At 41.2% G+C, this 27,204-nt stretch overlaps 1 protein-coding gene across 4 annotated transcripts in view; it reads right to left on the bottom strand.

Annotated features, from left to right (window-relative positions):
- Positions 1 to 5,785: 5,785 nt before the first annotated feature.
- Positions 5,786 to 27,204, bottom strand: part of STX11 (syntaxin 11) — a 38,530-nt gene continuing 17,111 nt past the window's right edge. For 2 of the 4 annotated variants that reach the window (XM_019951791.3, XM_019951796.3), the window contains exon 2: positions 5,786 to 8,145. In XM_019951791.3, coding sequence (XP_019807350.1) covers positions 7,277 to 8,140 — 864 coding nt within the window. In that variant the 5' untranslated portion in view covers positions 8,141 to 8,145 and the 3' untranslated portion in view covers positions 5,786 to 7,276. The other 2 variants (XM_073789699.1, XM_019951793.3) reach the window with 2 other exon arrangements.

Here is a 27,204-nt window from a genome sequence, read left to right as displayed (position 1 = left end):
GTATATGTGTCCATGTCTCTCTCGCTTTGTCACAGCTTACCCTTCCTCCTCCCCATATCCTCAAGTCCATTCTCTAGTAGGTCTGTGTCTTTATTCCTGTCTTACCCCTAGGTTCTTTATTCTTTAAGTGTTCTGCCTCTATCTTATTTTCCTTACTTTGTCTTTATTTGCATTGCCTTTAAAAGTATTATTACATAACATCCAACTGAAGTTATATTTATTCCTTGTTAAGTTTAGATTTTTTCTTAATCTGTGTGTTTTGATTTTATTTTATATATTGTCGCTTTTTTTATTTTATAATTAAATCTGGTTATTTTATCTTGTAATAGTTCACTTTTCATGACATTTCTATTTTAACCCTTATATTTAAATTTTAACCGTTTAGTTTTTCTTAATTTTCTCTCTTCCGTGTGTTATTATACTTAATTCTTTTTCAGGGATATTTATTTTACTTTGGGTTTTTTTGTTTGTTTGTTTGTTTGTTTGCATTATGCGGGCCTCTCACTGTTGTGGCCTCTCCCATTGTGGAGCACAGGCTCCGGATGCGCAGGCTCAGCGGCCTAGCCGCTCCCCTACTGATGAGTCCCAGCATTGGAAGAACAGGCACTTTCTTTCATTTCCCAGACAGATTTACCTTCTCCTGGGTCTATGCATGTTTTAACATCTTGCCACTCAGTAACATTTCTTGTTTGACAGGTTTCTTCCATGAACCAGGTTACCAAGTGCGATGAAGATCGTGAAGAGAGGCTGTTGCCTCATCTATGCCCTTTTAAGGGTGCTTTAGACCAGGGAAAACCACAGGGCAGGGCAAAAGAATAAACTAGTTAAACATCCCTAGCCGCAAAAGAAATTCCTGTTTCGTCACATGCAGGCTAAATAATTTCTTTTTATCTAAGGGTGACATTCCTTGTATGTCCTCTCTACCCCCTGGAGATTCTCTTCTTGATTTGGTCCAAAACCGTCTTTTGAAAGACTTGGTGCACCAGCTGCTGGGAGGCACATAACAGTAGGTCTGCCAGGACGGCTTCAACAGGGAGAGAGTGAGGCCTTGCAGCCCAGCCGAGCTCAGAGCTCAAAGAAAGGGCAGTTTGGGGTCCTCCAATCTCTCCTTGATCTTCAACTCCTGCAGCAGAAGGAATGGCCTTGCCAGTTATTTCTCTGCACAGTATACCTGCAGTTGAACACTTTTTTTTTTTTTTTATGCGGTACGCAGGCCTCTCACTGTTGTGGCCTCTCCCCTTGCGGGGCACAGGCTCCGGACGCGCAGGCTCAGCAGCCATGGCTCACGGGCCCAGCCGCTCCGCGACACGTGGGATCCTCCCGGACCGGGGCACGAACCCGTGTCCCCTGCATCGGCAGGCGGACTCTCAACCACTGCGCCACCAGGGAAACCCAGTTGAACATTTTTGTATTGAGTGAGTATTATGGATCCCTAAGGAGTCTGTATGTGTGTGTGGGATGAGGGGATGCCCTGACCTACTCAGGAGAATGGACAGAGGCATCTCAGGGGAGCCTCATAAAAAGAGACCTCAGTGATTGAGGACAGTTTAGGACTGTTGCTCAAAGCCAGCACCTGAAACACAGCCTTTTATGACTAGAAGCAGGGAGCTAAGTATTTTGCATAAATTACCCCACTAGATGCCGCGTGAGAGAGGAATACGTACAACTGAAACCCAAGCCAACACATTTTGTCCACAATTTTTAAAATAATCTGTTTTATTTGAATGGAAGAATAAAAAGGAAAAAAAATCCCTTCTTAAAAAGTTTTACAACTTTCTTTGCATCCCACCTTGGTCTGTACCTTTAATAAGGTACAGAGTCTTCCTGGCCCCACCTCGTGGCAGCCAATCCTGGTCTCGATTTGCCTCCAGTTCTGCCCACTTCAGTCCCTATGACTCAGATCTTCATTCTCTCTCTGTGCAACCTTTTCAGACTGACCATTCCCTTGGATGATCTGCTTCTCCCCAAGTAGCTTTTTCTCCAATCCCAGTTCTTTTCCTCTCACCAAGACGTTACCCTGCTCCCAGGACGCTGCCCCCTACTCTGGGCCCAGCACCCAGCACAGCACTGCATTCTTAGCTTCCACTTCTTAGAAAAAATAAGATGGTAATATTACTTCACAGAATTGTCATAAAAATATGAAATCAAAGCATCTTGTAGGGGAGTTCCCTGGTGGGCTAGTGGTTAGGATTCCAGGCTTTCACTGCCAGGGCCGGGTTCGATCCCTGGTCGGGGAACTGAGATCCCACCAGCTGGTGGCGAGGCCAAAAAAAAAGAAAAGTGTTATGCCAACAGGTATTGTTATGTTGGTTGAACATGTTTGCTGTGGGAAGACTATTGAGCAAAGTGTGGTCAGATCCAGATTGGTGCCCACACAGTAAACAAACGAAGAAACAGAGGGGGCATGAATGTAGAACAGATATGAGGTATCTATCTCCAAGAAAACTTAGAAAACTGAGGCACTGCTCAGTGTCAGCCAGTGAGCTTTGGTACGTGTGGATATGTATTTGTTCCCTCTTTCATTCTTTTCCTACCTTGTTCCATAATAGATTTATGGTGGCTTAGAACAAATCTCCAAGTGTGGGTACCCTACAGGTAAAAGGGGCATATAAGTGGAGACCACATCGATGGGGAAGTATAAAGATCCTGACATAGAAACACATTCAGTCCATGCATGTTCCTGTTAAATGGCTTTAGGTGCATCTCTGTTTGGGATAGCGAGACTGAGCACATGCAAATAGCTGGGCCTATCTGAAAATAGAGAGATAAAGATATATATTATTAATATATATACATGCATTTATATATATGTATGTATATGTGTAATTTGCATGCTTTGTTCTTTTTACCCACTATAGAATGTTATGGGATGCTGGGAAACTGAGAGAGGGTTATGTCTAAAGAGTTTGCTATAGGACCATGAAAATGTATCTATATATCTATAGATTAGGAAAAACAGAAAAGGTCCAAGAAGTGGCTAGGGATGTTGCAATTAAATTGGGGTATAAAATACTTAAAAAATAAATATCAAGAATTAAAAAATGACAGTTTTGGGGACTTGTCTCTCACTCCTCATTTTTTAGGATATCACTAGTATTAAAGCATCCTATGCAGTCCCACTCAGATCATCCGTTCGGAAAGTCTTCTTTCTCACCAGTATATATATATATATATATATATATATATATATATAATCTTTACAACAAAGCTGCTAGTGTATGAGGACATCTTGTCCATTCTTTATAACACATGTAGATCATAAAGATGCTCAATATTTATATGAGGGTGAAGTTATTACACTCTAGATCCAGTTCATTTTCCATTTCTAATAGTCCTATTTTATTAATTCCAGTGATTTTCAATTCTGCTATCGAAAGCAAGTCAACTGTTACTCTGATTACAAATGGATGTTTCAAACTATGACAAATGAGTGACTTGCATGCTGCAGTTCGAGATACCTTGCATATTTTGAAGAGAGGAGTCTGATGGTAGAAAACAGAATGGCAGGATTTATACAGAGAATCCAAGACTACCATTACCCTATTTTATTATTTTTAAGCTATGCATAATATTCAGTAGTTTCCTGTCAAGATAGGAAGTTTATACTTGTAGAGCCTGACAAATATTTGCATATGACATTTAATTATAAAGCACTGGTACAAGAAGGACCCTGTTCTCTTTACAAGTTGTTATCTTGAAAGGCCACAAACTTACTCTTGTGATGTCACAGTTCAAACATTTTCATATTATTGATCGGCTTTTTATTTATTTCTTTATTCATTTATGGCTGAGTTGGGTCTGTTGCTGTGCGCGGGCTTTCCCTAGTTGCAGTGAGCAGGGGCCACTCTTCGTTGTGGTGCGTGGGCTTCTCATTGCGGTGGCTTCTCTTGTTGCGGAGCACGGGCTCTAGGCGCATGGGCTTCAGTAGCTGTGGCACATGGGCTCAGTAGTTGTGGCTCGTGGGCTCTAGAGAGCAGGCTCAGTAGTTGTGGCACATGGGCATAGTTGCTCCGTGCGGCCTGTGGGATCTTCCTGGCCCAGGGCTCGAACCCGGGTCCCCTGCATTGGCAGGCGGATTCTTAACCACTGCGCCCATGGAAGTCCCCTGATCAGCTTTTTATAAATTCTAACTCCTATTATCCTGGATAACAATGCATCCTAGGTGAGTATCTTTCCTATTTTGGATATTTCTGGAGTTGTCACCACCTGTAGTCTGTGGCTGTGACTGCAGGGGTTGGCATTTGGCTAGTTAGGAGTCACTGCATATGTTAAAATAGCTTTAAAAGATTTCCACCTTCAGCCCCTGAAGGATCTATTGTTCTCTGTGATTGGTTCTTTCATTTTGTACATAAGTGACATTAGTGTATGAAATTTGCACATTTGCCACAGTCTTCTTACCCAGAGTCAACTTGCAGAGTTTGCCAAATGAGCGTCACAGGATCAGGTGAACCCAACTCTACAACGCCTCTTGGTGGCACTGGAGCATCCTTTCCTAAGGAAAAAGCCAGCATTTCACCCACTTCTTGGCACCACAGTCAGAGCTAGGAAGGGCTTCTGGGAAACAGGGCAGGATATGGGAAAAGCCAACTGATCCCTTTCCTTTAGTCTATTGTGACCTGGCCTCCACAGCTGAACTTCTTCTGGGACTTTTTGACTCATAGCTTAGAAAGAATTAGGGGAAAACACTTGCCAAATTGAGCAGAACAGCTGCTTCCTGATTAACTATTTTTTGAGTGGAACATCCAATTTCATCTTCATAACACGCTTGGATATAAGGAATGAAATGCCACTGTGAAAACAATTCTTTCATTGTAAAAAAAATTTAAAACCCTAATATTCAAAGAAGATAGGGTCTTGGGTTTTTAAATTCTATTTTATTAAAGACTATTAACAGAAGAGTATTTACTTTTCCTCAGAAGTTAATAACTATTAATTTAATTACTAGCAGCTCTCTCAGTCTACAAGAAAGTTATGCAATAATGAACATAGCACTTAGCATGTGCCAGGCACTGTCCTAAGTGCTTTACATATTTAGTCATTTACTTCTTCCAACAACTCTATGAGGTAGGTCCTATTATATCCATTTTACAGATGACGAAACTGAGGCACAGGGAGGTTAAGTAACGTGACCAAATTATATAGTTGGTATATGGCAAAGTCATGTTTTGAACCCAGAGAGTAGGGTCCTGAATCTGTGTTCTTAACCACTATGCCACACCCAGACAATTACTAAAAACCAGGAAGAAAAATTCTTGCCTTTTCAATAAGCAACAGTACACTAATCTCTTAGTATACTAAAGTGAAGTTTTTACCTAATTCTCCAATGTGAAATGTGGGGAATTAAAAAATACATAGAGCCAGCAAATGCCTTGACTTTTATGAATGATTCCAAACGAAGAAACTGCTTTATGGGTTGAATTCATGAACTATTCTCTCTTATGGAAACTAGCTGGTGGCCTCTATTTCCAATATCTCTTCCCTACGATGAAAGACATAGCAATGGAGCTGTGTGAAGACTTTTTTTTTTAGAGAAAGTTAATTAGGTCATAGGTGAAACCTATCCCTGGAGTTAGCTGAGAAAGAATTGGGAGAAATCTGAGAAGAGCCCAGTGGGACTTGGTTTCCACGATTCTCATATTTAACCATGAAATTAAAATTAGGAGCAGGGCTAGATGTCATGGTCATAAGCAGATTAGTCAGTGAGTTCCAAAGAGTTCACATACTCTTCTTTTTACTCCTTTTAAAAGTTCACTGTCTGAAGGACGCGAGAATAATGACCACTGAATAAACTCTCTCTTTTATTAAATAAGTAGAAAGAGTTAATAGTTGACTCAAAAGAAAGACAGGAAACATGGTAAGTGCGGGTAAGGGCATTACAAAGCTTGCAAATGAAACCAGATCTCCAAAACATGATGATTTTGCTAAACTATTATAAATAACTCAGGAGAGAAAGCAACATACCCCATGTGAATTATTTTTCACTCCCCGCCATTCAGAGTTCCATCCAGTTGTTGAAGCCTCAAGCAGGTGGAAAAATTTTTAAAAGAGTAATTGAAAACGCAGACTAAGATTTAAATGGTCAACACACAAATGCATAAACGGGATGTTTATAATGTAATGTATATTAAACTAACGTGACCAGAATTATTTTATTTTAAATTACTACATTGCCATGCATGAAAAGAATGGGCCACAGTAAAACAAAAGTAATTATTTCTAAGACCGTTTTTTAATATTTCTAGTTCCGTATGCATTTTCAGCATTTGACACCTGTTCTTTACCGTTGTAACCAACACAGAGTTGTTCAAAATAAAGTTTTGACCCAAACTGGACTATGGAGATGCAGATCAGAGTGAGATAAACTCATAACAAGCAAACCAACACCAACAACCAGTAAAAATGTTTCATCGATGTTTATATACCATATTTACAAAAGTAAAGTTAAACCAACTGGTCATTATGTACATGCATTAGTAAATATTGGTAGTTTACATTTACATATATGTGCATTGGTAATAATCAAGTACAAAGATAACTTTTAAATTATTTTTATTTATGAAAAATATATATAATGTGACAAACATACTTCAATTTGAGTGCCTGTTCAATACTCAGTGCTTAAAAATCTTTGGAAAAAAAAAATCCCAAATTACATTCTGATGGAAGATATTAAAAGTAAGAGGTAAGGAAATAATAGTAAGTGTTAAATGTAATTTTAATAAGTAGAGGAGGTGAGCAGAAAGAAGATATACATCCAGGCGGGAATCACAAAGCGTAAACCAGATGAAGAATCAGAAATGGCAGATGTGCAGTTTTTCCCAAGATCGGTTCACTCAAAAATGAACACAACAGAGGTACTTTCAGGATAGGGTAAATGAAGCCTTGATAAGGAGTTCATACTGTGAGCCGATGCAGGACTGACTTCCTCCTAGAGGTCCATGTACAAACATGCCTTGGTCATCTACCGTAGAGTACGTTGCCACGTCAGTTCCTTATTTGGCTTCCTTTAAGAGGCAAGGGTGCTATGTACCATACAATGACCTCACAAAACTTCAGTAGGCATCTGTCCTTACAGATGAAACAGCAGGTGGGATCAACTCTCTTTCCAAGTACGAGCTGGACTGGAATTCTGGGACCGAGTTTTTTCCTTCTCTAAAGACTGAGGTCCCTAGGGATTAGGGCAACTCACCCCAGTGCAGACAGCCTCAAAATCTTTCCCAGTGTGCTTCCCCTCCCATTCCTGCCGGGGATGGGGTGTGGCGGTCTGGGCCTTCTGCTAGTTGAGGCAGGGGCAGCAGAAGCAGCAGACGGTCCGGCAGGGGTTCTTCTTCTTGTACTGCACGGCCTTGCTCACCTGCACCTTGGCCTGGCCGGTGTAGTCGAGGGTCTTCTGCACGTTGAACTCGATGACGTCCAGGGTGTCAGCCTGCTGCTCCACCAGCATGGCCATCTGCAGGAAGAGGTCGTGCAGGTCGCGGATGCGGCTCTCCAGCCGCAGCATCTCGCGGTGGCGGCTCTCGATCTCGTTGAGGGCCGCCCGCGCGCCCTTCACGTCAGCCAGCAGGTTCTCTGAGAACACGTCCCACTTGCCTTGTTCGAACATGTCCTCGATCTGGTCGCCCGACACGTCCTTGCCCATGATCTCCAGCTGGCGCTGGATGCGGATCTTGCAGTTTTCGCGCTGCTTCATCTCGGCCTGGTTGTACTCGAGCATGGCGGCCTGGAACGGGAGGGTGAGAGCGCTGTACTGTGCGCGCGCGATGCGCGCCACGGCCGAGTGCGCGCCGTGCTGGGCCTCGGCGACCTCGCTCAGCGCCTTCATGGCGCTCAGCTTGCGGTGGATGCTCTCGCCCCGGGCCTTGATGTCCTTGGCAATCGAGTTGGTGTCCCGCTTGATGCTGCTGAGGCGCCTCATGGACGTGAGGAAGCGGGTGTTCTGCTTTCCCAGCCGCTTCACGTCGTAAGTTAGCTGCTGGTTTTCATCCTGAAGGTCCTGGATGTCTCGGTACAAGGATTCCAGGATGTGGTCCGTCTCGAACACGATATCCTCGGGGGGCGAGTCAAATTCATTGTCCTTGTCTGGGAACTGCTGTTCATACCGCTTGGTTAACTCCACAAATTCTACTAGCCGGTCCTTCATTATGCCTGTAAATAGAGATACTGAGGTTAAATTCCTCAGAACTTAATTGAGAGTCAGATATTTGCATTGAGGGAATTAAAGATTGAAATAAAGAAACCTTCTGCTCACTGCTCAGCACTCCCAATTCTTTACTCCTGGGTGTAGGTAAGAAATGCACTAAAGGAGCTAAATGTTTCATAACATTTTGCTAATGAGTAAAGGACTAATATGACTGAGAGTCACGAACACACTTGTATTTTATAGCTTGTAGTATCTCAGTGCAATAGCGGAGGTGCCCGGAACTCAATCAGCAATTTCAAATTTTAGATTGCATTGGGAATCCATCTCTTTTTCTTGCTTTACAGTTCTCCAATAATCACAAATCAAAGCACACTAGAGAAAAGAAAAATAAGAAAAGACTTGCAAGGATAATGATTGTTAATTAAGGCCAGTCAAGGCTTTGGGGCCAACTCTAAGTGTTGTCTATCCTGTGTCTATTTCAGCAGTGGTGAGCATCCTGTACATCATAAGACTTTTTTTTTTTTTTTTTTTTGCGGTACGCGGGCCTCTCACTGCTATGGCCTCTCCCGTTGCGGAGCACACGCTCTGGATGCGCAGGCTCAACGGCCATGGCTCACGGGCCCAGCCGCTCCGCGGCATGTAGGATCTTCCCGGACCGGGGTGCGAACCCGTGTCCGCTGCATCGGCAGGCGGACTCTCAACCACTGTGCCACCAGGGAAGCCCAAGAATATTTTTTTAATGATAGAAATCATGGTTTAATTTTTTATCTTAAAAATGTTATAAGAATAAAACATGCTTAAAGTAAAACAACAACAAAATGAACAAAGACAAAAATCTAAAAAGGAAGTATAAAATTTGGTGGAAGCTGAAATCTCCTTGCTCTTCTGCCTAATATCACCTGTACATACTTCAGAGTTTGAATGTCTGTTTGATACTCAGTGCTTAAAAATATTTGGGGGAAAACCCCCAAAATATATTCTACTGGAAGGTATTAAGAGTAAAAGAGATCGAGAAATAGTTAAGTGTTTTATGTGATTTTAGCAAGTAGGAGAGGTGAGCAGAAAGAAGATATTTATCTAGGTGGGAATCACATAGCACAAGTCAGATGAAGAATCAGAAGTGAAAGATGTTCAGCTTTTCCCGAGGTCCCTAGTGGTGTATCATTAACAAAACTTAAAAAAAGTTTTATATGGAAAATTTCAATCGTACACAAGCCCTGTAGCAGTAATATAACTCCCATTTATCCATCACAGAGCAGCAATATTTGCCCACTTTTAATGGCTTCTTGAAACAAGTTGGCAGCTCAAACAGAATTTCCATGTTTTTGTAAGAGTGGTTCTGATCAGTTCCCTGCTTAGCAAGGCACAACCGTGTTCTCTATGTCCATATTTTTTCCAATGAAGTAAAAACTTTCATTTTTAATAGCATGTATAGATGCCAAAATAATAAACATTTTGCCCTTTTATATAAGATTTCGTGGCTAGAAAGATTTCTTTCTACTATATAATTTGCAGAAAAGAGAGGGAAAATGTCAATAGCAGCATTTAATGGCTACTCAATCTATCAGGGATCTTGCTCTCAAATTAGAAGCTTCTCTCAAGTTGAAGTAATTAATTTTACCGCCCCACTAATGGAATGCTGACAAGTTGGATTTAGTGATAAATGGAAAATGGTGAAATACTAACCACAGGTTCTTGTCTGCCATGGTCATTATTTACATAAATTAAGCAAGGTTTTATTCCATAGTGGTGTTTTTGAATACAAGTTATCCTGCTTAAAATGCCATTTCTGCTGTCTAGTGACAAAAATCAATACTGGACTTTCTCAGTGATGGGGAAGGTGACTCCTAGAAGCACAACTGAGAGGCAGAAAAAAGACCCAGGCTGGACCAAAACTATGCCTTCCCTGGCCTGAACTGCCTGATATCCAAATATTTCCTCATTTTGAACAAAATTTAAAGACACACCACAAGTTGGGGGGATTTCAATATATGGCACATAATGGGTTAACTTACTTAATGTATCAATATTAAAAACTCCTGCCTCCCCAAAACAAAAAAACCACTTGCCCAAACAAAGACGATGAAAAGGCAATTCATATAAGAAGAACTATCAATGCCAGCGAACACAGGGATCGTTAATATGTATCAGGTACTTACTGTAATGCCAGTAAACATGTTCTAAGCCCTTTTCATGTGCTACCCTCTTTAGTCTTCATACGGACTTCATGAAGTAGGTGTTGTCATTATCAGAGTTGGTAAGTGAGTTTAAGGAGGTTAAGGAACGTACCCAAGGTCCCCGGTAAGTGAAGAGTCCGGCTCTAGAGTAGCCCCACTTAACCACTACAGTCAACTATCTCCAGCAGGTGTATAAAGGTGAGCGTGAGGGACTTCACTATCAAAACAAGGAAATGCAAATTAAACCACTGAGATTTCTTTTTGCCCCCTAAGCTGGCAGGAATTTTTTTAGATAATGATTTAAAAGAGAATTCTGTGAACGCTGAAAAAAATGCTTATAGGAGGGCAAATTGATAGAACCTTTTTGAGGGCAGCTTAATAGTACGTATAAAAGCTTTTAAAATGTGTATTTGTTTTGTCTTAAGTACATTTATTCTAAGGATATATGCAGGGGTATGTGAAGCTCACTGCTGTAAATATTTTCATCACCACAGTTTTCACAGAAATTCAAAAATGATTTAAAGGCGCAAAAATGAGGTATTGACTGCCACATAATCACAGAGTTTAGAAGGCTATAATGGGATGAAAAGTGTAAATACCATTTTGGGTAGAAAAACTATGTAAAGGGAAGAGAATGAGCAGTGCTACCGTGCATACATCCTGAAATAAAGACTTGAATAATACACATCAAGATGTAGTTTTCTTCAAACTGTGGAATTATAAATGGTTTTAATTACTTCCTTGTGCTTCTCTGTATTTTCCAACATTTTTATAATTTCCATGTAGATTTATTAATTAAATGAAGCCCCAGAAAACTATATTTGTTTAAAGGACTAACTTCTTTTTTTATTGAAAAATGTGAAAGTGAAATATTTGTTGCATTATTTTTTTAACATCATTATTGGAGTGTAATTGCTTTACAATGTTGTGTTAGTTTCTGCTGTATAACAAAGTGAATCAGCTATACATGTACATATATCCTCATATCCCCTCCCTCTTGCGTCTCCCTCCCACCCTCCCTGTCCCACCCCTCTAGGTGGTCACAAAGCACCAAGCTGACCTCCCTGTGCTATGCGGCTGCTTCCCACTAGTTATCTATTCTGCATTTGGTAGTGTATGTATGTAAAGGACTAACTTTTTAAAGTCCTTCTTTAAGGTGCATGCATTGCAATCAGGTTATCACCTTATATGACATGGGGAAAGTACATTAGTTGACTAGCATCAAGTTGAGCTGTATTTATCTGCTTATGTTAGTATCCAATATATTCTACTCTGAAACAAGTGGATAAGACAGAGAATGGATAAATTTTGATGAACAAGGCAAGAAACGGTGATGGATGCAAGGAAGGCTTAGGAGGAACTATCATGGAAGGTAAGGGTGGTTAAGGGGCAGCATCACACACCAGAACATTAGGAGCCTGCTTGTTGGTCTCCCACTACTCCTAGACAGGTCCCAGGCTCTGTATTACTCTCCTAAAGCCCTGAAAAAGCTATTTGGGGGAATCATTTCATTCATAATATGAAGAGCAAAGTGCACTGCAATCATATAGAAAATGGCCTTGGAAGAATACAGTCAGAGGCAGTCACTCCTTCTCAAGACCTAACAACATGAAGCCATGGGTCCTAAATCAGGTGAAGGTCTAAGCTCACGTGAAGGCTCAAGTCCATAATCTGGTAAGGGGAGAGTCAGGAAGGGTGTGGGGAACTCAAGATTCTCTCTGCAGGTGTAGACAAGAAAGTAGCCTTTACCTTGCCTTCCGGCCCACCTTTTCTGGCCCAGCCCAGTCCCAAATGAGTTGGTCCCACTGATCTAGAAGGTTTCCTGGTTGCCAAGGAGGAAACATTAGGAAAACTACAACAGAAAAAAGTCAACCAAGAGGCTTCTAAAAATGTTCCCCAAAAGGTTAAAATGGGGGAGACCTTCAAGATGGCAGAGGAGTAAGACGTGGAGATCACCTTCCTCCCCACAAACACATCAGAAATACACCTACACGTGGAACAACTCCTACAGAACACCTACTGAACGCGCAGAAGACCTCAGACCTCCCAAAAGGTAAGAAATCCCCCACCTACCTGGGTAGGGGAAAAGAAAAAAGGAAAAACAGAGACAAAACAATAGGGATGGGACCTGCACCAGTGGGAGGGAGCTGTGAAGGAGGAAAGGTGTCCACACACTAGGAAGACCCTTCGCGGGCAGAGACTGAGGGTGGCGGAGGGGGGGGAAGCTTCGGAGCCGCGGAGAACAGCGCAGCAACAGGGGTGCGGAGGGCAAAGCGGAGAGATTCCCTCACAGAGGATCAGGGCCAACCGGCACTCACCAGCCCGAGAGGCTTGTATGCTCACCCGCCGGGGCGGGCGGGGGCGCGAGCTGAGGCTCGGGCTTTGGTCGGAGCGCAGGGAGAGGACTGGGGTTGGCGGCGTGAACACAGCCTGCAGGGTTTAGTGCACCACGGCTGGCCGGGAGGGAGTCTGGGAGAAAGTCTGGACCTGCTGAAGAGGCAAGAGACCATTGTTTTGGGGTGAGCGAGGAGAGGGGATTCAGAGCACCACCTAAACGAGCTCCAGGGACGGGCGCGAGCCGCGGCTATCACCGCGGACCCCAGAGGCGGGCATGAGACGCTAAGGCTGTTGCTGCCGGCACCAAGAAGCCTGTGTGCGAGCACAGGTCACTCTCCACACCCACCTTCCGGAAAGCCTGTGCAGCCCGCCGCTGCCAGGGTCCCGGGATCCAGGGACAACTTCCCCAGGAGAACGCACGGCGCACCTCAGGCTGGTGCAACGTCACGCCGGCTCTGCCGCCGCAGGCTCGCCCCGCCTCCGTACCCCTCCCTCCCCCCGGCCTGAGTGAGCCAGAGCCCCTGAATCAGCGGCTCCTTTAACCCCGTCCTGTCTGAGCGAAGAACAGACGCCCTCAGGCGACCTACACGCAGAGGCGGGTCCAAATCCAAAGCTGAACCCCGGGAGCTGTGCGAACGAAGAGAAAGGGAAATGTCTCCCAGCAGCCTCAGGAGCAGCGGATTAAAGCTCCACAATCAAGTTGATGTACCCTGCATCTGTGGAATACCTGAATAGACAACGAATCATTGCAAAATTGGGGCGATGGACTTTGGGAGCAACTGTAGACTTGGGGTTTGCTGTATGCGACTGACTGGTTTCTGGGTTTATGTTTATCTTAGTTTAGTATTTAGAGTTTATTATCATTGGTAGATTTGTTTATTGATTTGGTTGCTGTCTTCCTTTTTCTTTCATATATGTATATATATTTTTTCTTTTTCTCTTTTTGTGAGTGTGTATGTGTATGCTTCTTTGTGTGATTTTTGTCTGTATAGCTTTTTTTTTTTGCGGTCCGTGGACCTCTCACTGTTGTGGCCTCTCCCATTTCATTGCAGAGCACAGGCTCCGGACGCGCAGGCTCAGCGGCCATGGCTCACGGGCCCAGCCCCTCCACGGCATGCGGGATCCTCCTGGTCCGGGGCACGAGGCCGTGTCCCCTGCATCGGCAGGCGGACTCTCAACCACTGCGCCACCAGGGAAGCCCTGTCTGTATAGCTTTGCTTTTACCATTTGTCCTAGGGTTCTGTCTGTCCATTATTATTTTGTTTTTTTTAATATAGTTTTTAGTACTTCTTATCATTGATGGATCTGTTTCTTGGTTTGGTTGCCCTCTTCTTCCTTTTTTCTTTTTTTTTAACTTTAAAATTTTTTTTATTTTTAATAATTAAAAATTCCTTTTATTTTAAAAACTTTATTTCTTTATATTTTCTCTTTTCTTTCCTTTTTTCTCCCTTTCTTCTGAGCCATGTGGCTGACAGGGTCTTGGTGCTCCAGCCAGGTGTCAGGCCTGCACCTCTGAGGTGGGAGAGCCAAGTTCAGGACACTGGTCCACCAGAGACCTCCCGGCTCCATGTAATATCAATTGGCGAAAGCTCTCCCAGAGATCTCCATCTCAACGCTAAGACCCAGCTCAACTCAACGACCAGCAAGCTACAGTGCTGGACACCCTATGCCAAACAACTAGCAAGACAGGAACACAACCCCACCCATTAGCAGAGAGGCTGCCTAAAATCATAAGAAGGTCACAGACACCCTGAAACACACCACCGTATGCGGTCCTGCCGACCAGAAAGACAAGATCCAGCCTCATCCACCAGAACACAGGCACTAGTTGCCTCCACCAGGAAGCCTACACAGCCCACTGAACCAACCTTAGCCACTGGGGACAGACACCAAAAACAACGGGAACTATGAACCTGCAACCTGCGAAAAGGAGACCCCAAACACAGTAAGTTAAGCAAAATGAGAACACAGAGAAACACACAGCAGATGAAGAAGCAAGGTAAAAACCCACCAGACCAAACAAATGAAGAGGAAATAGGCAGTCTACCTGAAAAAGAATTCAGAGTAATGACAGTAAAGATGATCCAAAATCTTGGAAATAGAATGGAGAAAATACAAGAAACGTTTCACAAGGACCTAGAAGAACTAAAGAGCAAACAAACAATGATGAACAACACAGTAAATGAAATTAAAAGTTCTCTAGAAGGAATCAATAGCAGAATAACTGAGGCAGAAGAACGGATAAGTGACCTGGAAGATAAAATAGTGGAAATAACCACTTCAGAGCAGAATACAGAAAAAAGAATGAGAAGAATTGAGGAACGTCTCAGAGACCTCTGGGACAATATTAAATGCACCAACATTCGAATTATAGGGGTCCCAGAAGAAGAAGAGAAAAAGAAAGGAACTGAGAAAATATTTGAAGAGATTATAGTTGGAAACTTCCCTAATATGGGAAAGGGAATAGTCAATCAAGTCCAGGAAGCACAGAGAGTCCCATACAGGATAAATCCAAGGAGAAATACGCCAAGACACATGTTAATCAAACTATCAAAAATTAAATACAAAGAAAAAATATTAAAAGCAGTAAGGGAAAAACAACAAATAACATACAAGAGAATCCCCATAAGGTTAACAGCTGATCTTTCAGCAGAAACTCTGCAAGCCAGAAGGGAGTGGCAAGACATATTTAAAATGATGAAACGGAAAAACCTACAACCAAGATTACTCTACCCAGCAAGGATCTCACTGAGATTCAATGGAGAAATTAAAACCTTTAGAGACAAGCAAAAGCTAAGAGAATTCAGCACCACAAAACCAGCTTTACAAATGCTAAAGGAACTTCCCTAGGCAGGAAACACAAGAGAAGGAAAAAACCTACAATAACAAACCCAAAACAATTAAGAAAATGGTAATAGGAACATACATATCGGTAATTACCTTAAATGTAAATGGATTAAATGCTCCCACCAGAAGACACAGACTGGCTCAATGGATACAAAGACAAGACCCGTATATATGCTGTCTACAAGAGACCCACTTCAGACCTAGGGATACACACAGACTGAAAGTGAGGGGATGTAAAGAGGTATTCCATGCAAATGGAAATCAAAAGAAAGCTGGAGTAGCAATTCTCATATCAGACAAAATAGACTTTAAAATAAAGACTATTACAAGAGACAAAGAATGACACTACATAATAATCAAGGGATCAATCCAAGAAGAAGCTATAACAGTTATAAATATTTATGCACCCAACACAGGAGCACCTCAATACATAAGGCAAATGCTAACAGCCATAAAAGGGGAAATCGACAGTAACACAATCATAGTAGGGGACTTTAACACCCCACTTTCACCAATGGACAGATCATCCAAAATGAAAACACATAAGGAAACACAAGCTTTAAATGATACATTAAACAAGATGGACTTAATTGATATTTATAGGACATTCTATCCAAAAGCAACAGAATACACTTTCTTCTCAAGTTCTCATGGAACATTCTCCAGGATAGATCATATCTTGGGTCACAAATCAAGCCTTGGTAAATTTAAGAAAATTGAAATTGTATCAAGTATCTTTTCCGACAACAACGCTATGAGACTAGATATCAATTACAGGAAAAAAATCTGTAAAAAATACAAACACATGGAGGCTAAACAATACACTACTAAATAACCAAAAGCTCACTGAAGAAATCACAGAGGAAATCAAAAAATACCTACAAACAAATGACAATGAAAACACGATGACCCAAAACCTATGGGATGCAGCAAAAGCAGTTCTAAGAGGGAATTTTATAGCAATACAATCCTACTTCAAGAAACCAGAAACATCTCAAATAAACAACCTAACCTTATACCTAAAGCAATTAGAGAAAGAAGAACAAAAAAACCGCAAAGTTAGCAGAAGGAAAGAAATCATAAAGATCAGAGCAGAAATAAATGAAAAAGAAATGAAGGAAATGATAGCCAAGATCAGTAAAACTAATAGCTGGTTCTTTGAGAAGATAAACAAAATTGATAAACCATTAGCCAGACTCACCAAGAAAAAAAGGGAGAAGCCTCAAATCAGTAGAATTAGAAATGAAAAAGAAGTAACAACTGACACTGCAGAAATACAAAGGATCATTAGAGATTACTACAAGCAACTATATGCCAATAAAATGGACAACCTGAAAAAAATGGACAAATTCTTAGAAAAGCACAACTTCCCAAGACTGAACCAGGAAGAAATAGAAAACATAAACAGACCAATCACAAGCACTGAAATTGAGACTGTGATTAAAAATCTTCCAACAAACAAAAGCCCAGAACCAGATGGCTTCACAGGTGAATTCTACCAAACATTTAGAGAAGAGCTAACACCCATCCTTCTCAAACTTTTCCAAAATATAGCAGAGGGAGGAACACACCCAAACTCATTCTACGAGGCCATCATCACCCTGATACCAAAACCAGACAAAGATGTCACAAAGAAAGAAAACTACAGGCCAATATCACTGATGAACATAGATGCAAAAATCCTCAACAAAATACTAGCAAACAGAATCCAACAGCACCTTAAAAGGATCATACACCATGATCAAGTGGGGTTTATCCCAGGAATGCAAGGATTTTTCAATATATGTAAATCAATCAATGTGATAAACCATATTAACAAATTGAAGGAGAAAAACCATATGATCATCTCAATAGACGAAGAAAAAGCTTTTGACAAAATTCAACACCCATTTATGGTAAAAACCCTCCAGAAAGTAGGCATAGAGAGAACTTACCTCCACATAATAAAGGCCATATATGACAAATCCACAGCCAACATCGTTCTCAATGGTGAAAAACTGAAACCATTTCCTCTAAGATCAGGAACAAGACAAGGTTGTCCACTCTCACCACTATTATTCAACATAGTTTTGGAATTTTTAGCCACAGCAGTCAGAGAAAAAAAAGAAATAAAAGGAATCCAAATCGGAAAAGAAGTAAAGCTGTCACTGTTTGCATATGACATGATACGATACATAGAGAATCCTAAAGATACTACCAGAAAACTACTAGAGCTAATCAATGAATTGGGTAAAGTAGCAGGATACAAAATTAATGCACAGAAATCTCTTGCATTCCTATACACTAATGCTGAAAAATCTGAAAGAAAAATTAAGGAAACACTCCCATTTACCACTGTGACAAAAAGAATAAAATACCTAAGAATAAACCTACCTAAGGAGACAAAAGACCTGTATGCAGAAAACTATAAGACACTGCTGAAAGAAATTAAAGATGATACAAATGGAGAGATATACCATGTTCATGCATCAGAAGAATCAACATTGTGAAAATGACTCTACTACCCAAAGCAATCTACAGATTCAATGCAATCCCTATCAAATCACCAATGGCATTTTTCACAGAACTAGAAAAAAAAATTCACAATTTGTATGGAAACACAAAAGACCCCGAATAGCCAAAGCAATCTTGAGAATGAAAAACGGAGCTCGAGGAATCAGGCTCCCCAATTTCAGACTATACTACAATGCTACAGTAATCAAGACAGTATGGTACTGGCACAAAAACAGAAATATAGATCAATGGAACAGGATAGAAAACCCAGAGATAAGCCCATGCACATATGGTCACCTTATTTTTGATAAAGGAGGCAAGAATATACAATGGAGAAAAGACAGCCTCTTCAATAAGTGGTGCTGGGAAAACTGGACAGGTACATGTGAAAGAATGAAATTAGAACACTCCGTAACACCATACACAAAAATAAACTCAAAATGGATAAAAGACCTAAATGTAAGGTCAGACACTATCAAACTCTTAGAGGAAAACATAGGCAGAACACTCTATGACATAAATCACAGCAAGATACATTTTGACCCACCTCCTAGAGAAATGGAAATAAAAACAAAAATAAACAAATGGGACCTAATGAAACTTAAAAGCTTTTGCACAGCAAAGAAAACCATAAAGAAGACCAAATGTCCACCCTCAGAATGGGAGAAAGTATTTGCAAATGAAGCAATTGACAAAGGATTAATCTCCAAAATTTACAAGCAGCTCATGCAGCTCAATAACAAAAAAAACAAACAACGCAATCCAAAAATGGGCAGAAGACCTAAATAGACATTTCTCCAAAGAAGATATACAGACTGCCAACAAACACATGAAAGAATGCTCAACATCATTAATCATTAGAGAAATGCAAATCAAAACTGTAATGAGGTATCACCTCACACCAGTCAGAATGGCCATCAAAAAATCTAGAAACAAAAAATGCTGGAGAGGGTGTGGAGAAAAGGGAACACTCTTGCACTGCTGGTGGGAATGTGAATTGATACAGCCACTATGGAGAACAGTATGGAGGTTCTTTAAAAAACTAAAAATAGAACTCCCATATGACTCAGCAATCCCACTACTGGGCATATCCCTGAGAAAACCATAGTTCAAAAAGAGTCATGTACCACAATGTTCATTGCAGTTCTATTTACAGTAGCCAGGACATGGAAGCAACCTAAGTGTTCATCAACTGATGAAAGGATAAAGAAGATGTGGCACATATATACAATGGAATATTACTCAGCCATAAAAGGAAACAAAATTGAGTTATTTGTAGTGAGGTGGATGGCCCTAGAGACTTTCACATAAAGTGAAATAAGTCAGAAGGAGAAAAATAAACACTGTATGCTAACATATACATATGGAATCTAAAAAAAAAAATGGTTATGAAGAACCTAGGGGCAGGACAGGAATAAAGACGCAGACTTAGAGAATGGACTTGAGGACACGGGGAGGGGGAAGGGTAAGCTGGGACGAAGTGAGAGAGCAGCATTGACATATATACACTACCAAATGTAAAACAGATAGCTAGTGGGAAGCAGCCACATAGCACAGGGAGATCAGCCTGGTGCTTTGTGACCACCTAGTGAGGTGGGATACGGAGGGTGGGAGGAAGACGCAACAGGGAGGAGATATGGGGATATATGTATATGTATAGCTGATTCACTTTGTTATAAAGCAGAAGCTAACACACCATTGTAAAGCAATTATACTCCAATAAAGATGTTAAAACAAAAAAAAGGTTAAAATGTACTCCTTACTGTAGTTATACCAAAATATAGAAGTAGGCATAGAAAGAACATCAAAATAAGCTACACATTCAAGAGCCTAGCTCTATACGGTGATATCTGAAAAAGGGAACTATAGCAAATGAGAAAGAAAAGTCAAACAATTCTGTTGACTTTCCTATCTCATTATGATAAAGGATAATGTAATAAACTTTGGTAAATTGTATTCATAAAGTTGTTAAAATGAACCCTGCTTTGATTCACATGGAGATGAAGAATTTAAAAGAAAATTTACAACCAGCTACCAGAAATCTGCTTCTGTTTTCTAATTTTCTTTTCAGGCACGCATGTCATCTGTCCTGAGACCTGAATCCCATAGGGAAGTTGGGGAAATTATGTACGCCCTCTTTCGTTGGGCAATATGATTTGATGTAAGAGAAAATAAAGACAGATGATGGTAGCTCAGTGACTCTCAGACTTAAGGAGGCAACAGCAACTTTTGGAGAGCCACAAACATTACAGATGCCTGCGACCATGGAGGTTCTGATTCAGAGGGTCTAGGATGACCTATGGGTGATTTTAATGCACATTCAAATTTATGACCCATTCCATAGATACTTACCATAGCAGCTTTTTATTCATAAACATCATGCAATACTGAATGATAATAGTCCCCAGGTTGGGGCAGTTTTGATAAGCAAACAACTGATACGGAAGGATTCAGAAAGATAGGGAAAGGAAGATTCAGAAAATAGGTTTCTACCTACCTCAGAAGATCAATGAGTGGGAGTTATGACTACCTAAACAACGCAACATGCTGGGTGCTACAAGGAATAACCAATGAAAGCATTATTCCTTACTTGCTTCTAAGGGAACCAGTTATAAACAACAACACATAGTCATATCTCTGATCATAAAAGAGAGGCTTTGTGCTGACTTATTTTAAGGAGAACAAGAAAAAAACTGTTTGTACATAGTTTCGGGCTAAGTTGCCCCCAGCCCCCTCCTGTCCACCAGAAATTCATATGTTGAAGCCCTAATCCCAGTACTTCAGAATATAATTCTATTTGGAGATAAGGTCTTTAAAGAGAGAATTAAGTTTAAAAGAGATCTTTATATAATACATGCATTATAATACCGTAAGCAATACCTATACTGAGTAAATTTTGCCTACTACCAGGAAAAAATAAAAACCTATCCCTGTTTCGCAGCAATATGTGAGAAACTTCAGACACAGGGAGATACAATGCAGAGCAGCAGATATACAAATCATATGAGGTTTATTATGGAGATCAACTTATAGATTACAGGAGGGGAAGGAATCCAAAAGCATGGAAGAGCTTTCCTTTCTGTATTTACAATGAAGAGATGTTTTAGAGGCTACTCGTATGTAATGTGAGTCCAGAAAGTTTAGGATTCTTGTTTCAACAGAAACTAAAGTACACATTTAGACACACACATACACACACATATAAACACACAGAGGATTCAATTACAGGTAAAACTAAAAAGATCCTGCCCCCAGACATATGCTCCAAATGAGCACTTTCAAGCAGTGACTTGAAACGTAGCACCCAGGGACTTCCCTGGCGGTCCAGTGATTAAGACTCCGTGCTTCCCCTGCAGGGGGCACAGGTTCAATCCCTGGTCGGGGAACTAAGATCCTGCGTGCCTCAGGGTGTGGCCAAAAAAAAAAAAAAAAAAATCCCACACACACACAAAAAATGTAGCACCCACATTTTGATTTTCAGATTTTATAATCTCTATCTCCTATATCCTGATTTTATATGAATTTTTAAAATCTTGTTAAAAGAAAATGATGATTACAAATCAGAATGTGTCTTTATGCCTAGGTCCACCACTGGTCCATATGGTGCCTTGATGAGCCCTTGTGTAGGGACCATATGACATCTGCCATATGACATCTCTGGGTGGATGCAGCCCTGCTCCAGGGCACAGGAACTGATAATCTGGGCATGGGACAGGTTTCCAGCCCCCCTCATCCCTGTGCTGAACACAACTTGCACAGCCCTATGGGATCACCCTGAAAACACCTTTCTCAACCACCTTGCCCAGTCCCTCCTACCCATCACCACCACAGACCTGCAGCAGGGGCCAGGAAATCCCATAGGTCCTGTGTCACAGTAATTTAGCGGTTACTTTTTAGGACACATCATAGTAACACGACCCTTAAAGGGCAAGGAGTGTACTTTCCCAGCCAGGTTGATTCAGATCCATAAATAATAATTTCACTCAAATAAGTAAAACCTGGTGTTTTAAGCAATTTGCCTAAAGTCACACAGTTAATAAATATGGAACTGAGATCTGAATCCAGAAAATCTGAATTGAGAGATTCTGTAAACCACAAAGCTACACTAGCGTCTTTTTCCTGAGCCTCGCCCTAAAAAGGTTTCTGAAATCGTTAATCTTATAGGGAACTTACTCCCTGTCTTAGTCCATCTGAGTTGCTGTAACAACATACTACATACTGGATGGCTTATAAGCAACAGAAATTTGCTTATAAACAACGGAAATTTATTTCTCACAGTTCTGGAGGCTGGAAGTCTGAAATCAGGGTGCCAGCATGGTCAGGTTCTGTGTCTGGTAAAGGCCTGCTTCCTCGTTCATAAAGGCCTGCTTCCTCGGCCTTCTTCTCACGGTAACCTCACATGGCAGAAGTGGCAAGCAAGCTCTCTGGGGTCTCTTTTATGGGGCCACTAATCCCATTCATGAGGGCTCCACCCTCATGACCTAGTCACTTCCCAAAGACCTCACCTCCCAATACCATCACCTTGGGGGTTAGGATTTCAACACATCAATTTTGGGGGGAACACAAGCATCCAGATCGTAGCATTCCCTAATTGAGGTTTTATATTTGGAGCAATTATTAGCTTCTAATAACATAGATCTGGATGAACACATGAAAACCTTTTCACTATTACAAACATTACCTTCTCTCCCACAATAATCTCTTCATATCAGTTTCCCCAACACTGTAATGTTTCAGTTATTAGAGCACTCAATCAGGTAGTCACTCATCACAACTGTCCAAAAGCCCACAAAATTATTAGCAATCACAGATAATTCTCTTCTAACAAAGATTCACTGTGGTTATGACTGACCCAAGACTTTTGAAATACCAAAGCACTGATACTTGGAGGCAGAAGTTTTACAGTCAGGGGCATAGAATTGACAATTGAGGGAATGCTAGCAGATGGCCTTGCTAAGGGAGAAAGTAAAGAGAGGAGCGCTCCAGGTTCAAGGGTCAAATCATCCATATGAGTTTTTCTACTGTTATCTGTATCAGCATTCACAAACAAACACAGTTGTTGCTGTATCTTACATCTGATTTGGCTTTGGCCTTGGAATGTGAAGCAAACTTTTGTCTGGAAAATACAGAGGAAATCTATGTAGAAAGAAAAAATGATGGGGAATAAATCATTGAGTCTGGTTTAATTAAACTTTATATTTCATAAAAATATAAAGTTTTTTTATGGAGTATTTTTAAAAAGAGAAGTCAATAGAGTTTTCAGGATCATGAATGACTTTTCTTTTCCAACTCATAATACTAGCTAAGGACAATCCCACAGAATTTTTACATTTCTTTTTCTGTTCCTCTTCCTCTTAAAGTCCTATAAGCCACTGATCCTAATCCTGTTGGCTGGTTACTCCTCTTTAATCCTCCAAGGAAACAAATTATTATTTTCAGCTGGCATTTTTTACACGACTGCAGAAAAATCTCAGTTATCCAACATCATCAGTGCATGAGGTTTTCTTGTGTAAGCAACTTTTACCTAACCAAAGTTTCTCCCTTCAAACTTGAAAATTATTCACTCCTTTTTGTTGGAAATCCTCTTCTAAACTGCATTGACATATTTCATTGCTTCCTTAAAGAGAGAACATTGGACACAATTTACTGGTGACTCAGATTATCATTACTAACATCTCTGAACTGTGTGATGATACACTTTTATTTTGAAATGTTTCTCTTTCCTCATGGTTACAAGGTCAAACCTTACCACAGTCATCTCCATATACTGCTGTTGACATTCCTCTCTCTCCCCATACAGGTTGTATCAGACCAAGAAATTATATAAAAACCAAGCATTTAACAATGGTAAGCTATAAGTGGGTCAGCAACACTCTAGAGTCGAAACTAAGTAAAGCAAGGAAAGAAAAACTAACTCAGTCAGTGGCAAACTGAGTGTCCAATGTGAGCCTGCCTTTTTCCTGGACAACCCAGTAAACAATATATAACCAACCCAGTAAACAATATATAACCAACCCAGTAAACAATATATAACCCAGTAAACATATAACCAACCCATCAACAATCTTCACAATAACTATGAAAGAACCAAATTGTTAGATTATTTCCATGATATGATGACTATCAATTCATAACCTACTTTCTTGACCTGACTTCCTACGTGGCCCATTCTTTCCCCCCCAAATATGTACATACTCTTTGTAAACAGTTGAAAAAAACTTTTCAACCAACATTCTTTCCATGTCTTCCAATCAACAGGTATAGACTATTTCTCAACTTCTTGAATTTGGAGTGTGGCCATTAGACTGGAACTTGCTCTGGCTAATGAGATGTTAGTAAATATAATGCAAGCAGAGGCTTGAAAAGCACTTGTGCAAAAGAGCTTATTACTCTTGTAACAGACCCCTGATACAACCATATGAAGAAGCCTGGGCTAGCCTGCAGGAGGATGAGACCCAGGGGTTTTAGTAATCCCAGCTGAACCCAGCCCACAGCTAACCCACCGACTGACTGTAGCTACATGAATGAGCCAGGAGACACCAACAGAAGATGGATCAACCAATCGAAAGAACTGTGAGAAATAATTAATCATTGCTGTTGAAGCCATTAAGATTTGTAGCAGTTTCTTAAGCCACAAAAACTAACATACAGAAATTGGTACCTAGAAGTAGCATGTTGCCATAACAAAAACCTAAAATATTCAGTATCAGCTCTGGGACCAGACAGCAGGTGAAAAGTAGTGAGATAACTATTAGCAAAACCCAGAAAAATAGCATGCAAACTGTTTGTGGAGACTGGAGAAGCGATGAGGAAACTGTACAGCAGTCAGGGAAAAAGGCAACCCACATTCTGCTGCAGCAAAACAACTGGCAAAAGTGATGTCTGTGGCAGCATGAAAGATACACAATGAACTTTGAAGTTAGCTGCAAAGATCTCCAGGAAGAATGTTGCAAGAGTTCACTGAGTGTTTCTAGCCGCATATAAGGTTCTGCAAAAGAGGGATGAGCTGAAAAATGAATTATCTGGTTAATAAGCATTATTTAGAGAAAATAGAGAAGAACCAGAACTCATGTGACTGGAAAAGAAAATCTTTTCTCTCTCCAGTCTCTTCAGCTAGAGGACAAGAATTTTAGAGCAAGAAATGGCCTCAGAGTGAAGACCTTTGTAAAATTTAACGTGGTGCCTCATAGCGCTTCTCAGCTGGACAAAAGGGCCTCTAAGACTCCCTGAGGCACTGTCTCATAGCAGCTTGATGCTCAACCCACAGCAGAGACAGATATGTCTGACCAGAAAAAAAATTCTGGCTGTGGGTTTCAGGGGCCTGAACCCTACGGGAGTCTTAGGAAATGCACAACGTTTTTAAGAGAGTTTTACTAACAAGCACAAAAGTATGACCTAAAGGAGACAGAGACCATTCAAAGAAAAAGAGGCCTCTGGATGCTCGAGTTTTTACAGTAAGAACTAGGCTAAGGAAGTTATTTAGAAGCAAAAATAAGCCATTTCTTATGGAAAAGGAAGAATGTTTCAGAGGGTAGAGCCAAGAGCAGTAGAGAAATAGACACCAGTGACCCATTCCCGAGGAAGAGAACTGGGTCCTAATCAAGGGACCTCCCCTTGCTCAGGAGTGGGGGGACACCTAGCAGCACGGACCTGGATAGAGCTGCTGTGGAGTGCTGATGCTGTTTATATTGTTTCTGTAGTTTTGCGGGGGTTATCTTTTCCCTATTTCACCATGATACGTTGGGTGTGTATGGGGAAGTAACTTGTTTATGATAACTAAAAACTATGATAACTAGATAACTAAAATATATGATAGTTATGTTATATAGAGAGTATATATATCTATATGCTATATAGATATATGATCGTTATCTATGATAACTAGATAACTAAAAAGTTCATTGTCTCAGGATCAAGAGGATCCACATCTCAAGGGCTGTATCTGAGGGGTCTCATCTGTATCCAGAAGTGATGCAGATCATGGATAAGCCTCTGGACTCAGAGGCTGATGCCTTAATGGGATGAGGCTTCTGAAAATCCTACGATGGGGGGAGTGTTTCTTGCAGGAGAAATGTGAGTCATTTTTACCAAAGGCAGACTATATTTGATTGCCAAAAAACAAACAAACAAACCAGCCACAAATTCTTAGCAGTACCCCTGATCAACAAGTGGTGTTGATGGAAAAGACATGCCCTCTTAATAAAAGCTCTTAACCTTGGGCATTTTGGGAGAGTGAGGCGAAGCTTCATTGGCAGTAATCTGCTGCCTTCTTAGCAGTCAGTGTGTGGCAACTCACAGGGAGGGCAAAGGGCTAGGAAAGTCAGAGCCCTGGAAATAAGTGGGGTACCCCTAGAAGAGAAGGTACAACAGAACCTGGGGAGCACATGGAAGAAAAGGAGACCAGCCTGTGTTGAGCCGTGGTCAACATATTAACTGGTTCTGTCTGGCAAAGTGTTTTTTGTTGTTGTTTTTCTTTTTCGGTACACGGGCCTCTCACTGTTGTGGCCTTTCCCGTTGCGGAGCACAGGTTCTGGACGCGCAGGCTCAGCGGCCATGGCTCACGGGCCCAGCCGCTCCGTGGCATGTGGGATCCTCCCGGACCGGGGCATGAACCCATGTCCCCTGCATCGGCAGGCGGACTCTCAACCACTGTGCCACCAGGGAAGCCCTGGCAAAGTGTTTTTAATAGTTCTCTAGTTGAGGGGGAAAAGCTAACTGTCAATCTATATACTTATATGAATGCATGCTTACATTATTTGTATTAAAACAAAAAGTATAATTCTCAAAAAAAAAAAGTAGCATTAATTTCTCTACTCTTCTAATCTGGGTTTGGCCGTGAGACTTTCTTTGACCGAGAGGACAACAGAAAACATGCTGCAAGCAGAGGCTTGAATAGCACTAGCATACTGGGGCTTGTCCCCTCTTACTACTAAGAGCTCTGAAAGCTCTATGTGTGGAAGCTCAGGCTAGCCTCCTGGAGGATGATGATCATATGGAAAGAGAGGCCAGCCCCCAGGTGACCCACCGCTCCATCTGCATGACTAAGGCCAAGTGACGCCATTGGAAGAAGCACTCAGTATTTACTTTCTGCCAGCTACTGTGGTAGAAGTTTTACATAGATTATCTCATTTAACCCTCATAACCATAAGAGATAACAAATCGTGATTTGGTGATGGTTTGTTACCCTGACAAAGCTAACTGATACACCCC

The sequence above is a fragment of the Tursiops truncatus genome, chromosome 12, assembly GCF_011762595.2.
Source record: "Tursiops truncatus isolate mTurTru1 chromosome 12, mTurTru1.mat.Y, whole genome shotgun sequence".
Taxonomy (NCBI): Eukaryota; Metazoa; Chordata; class Mammalia; order Artiodactyla; family Delphinidae; genus Tursiops; species Tursiops truncatus.
The sequence above is the reverse complement of the archived record's forward strand: the minus strand, read 5'-3'. Positions and strand labels throughout refer to the sequence as shown.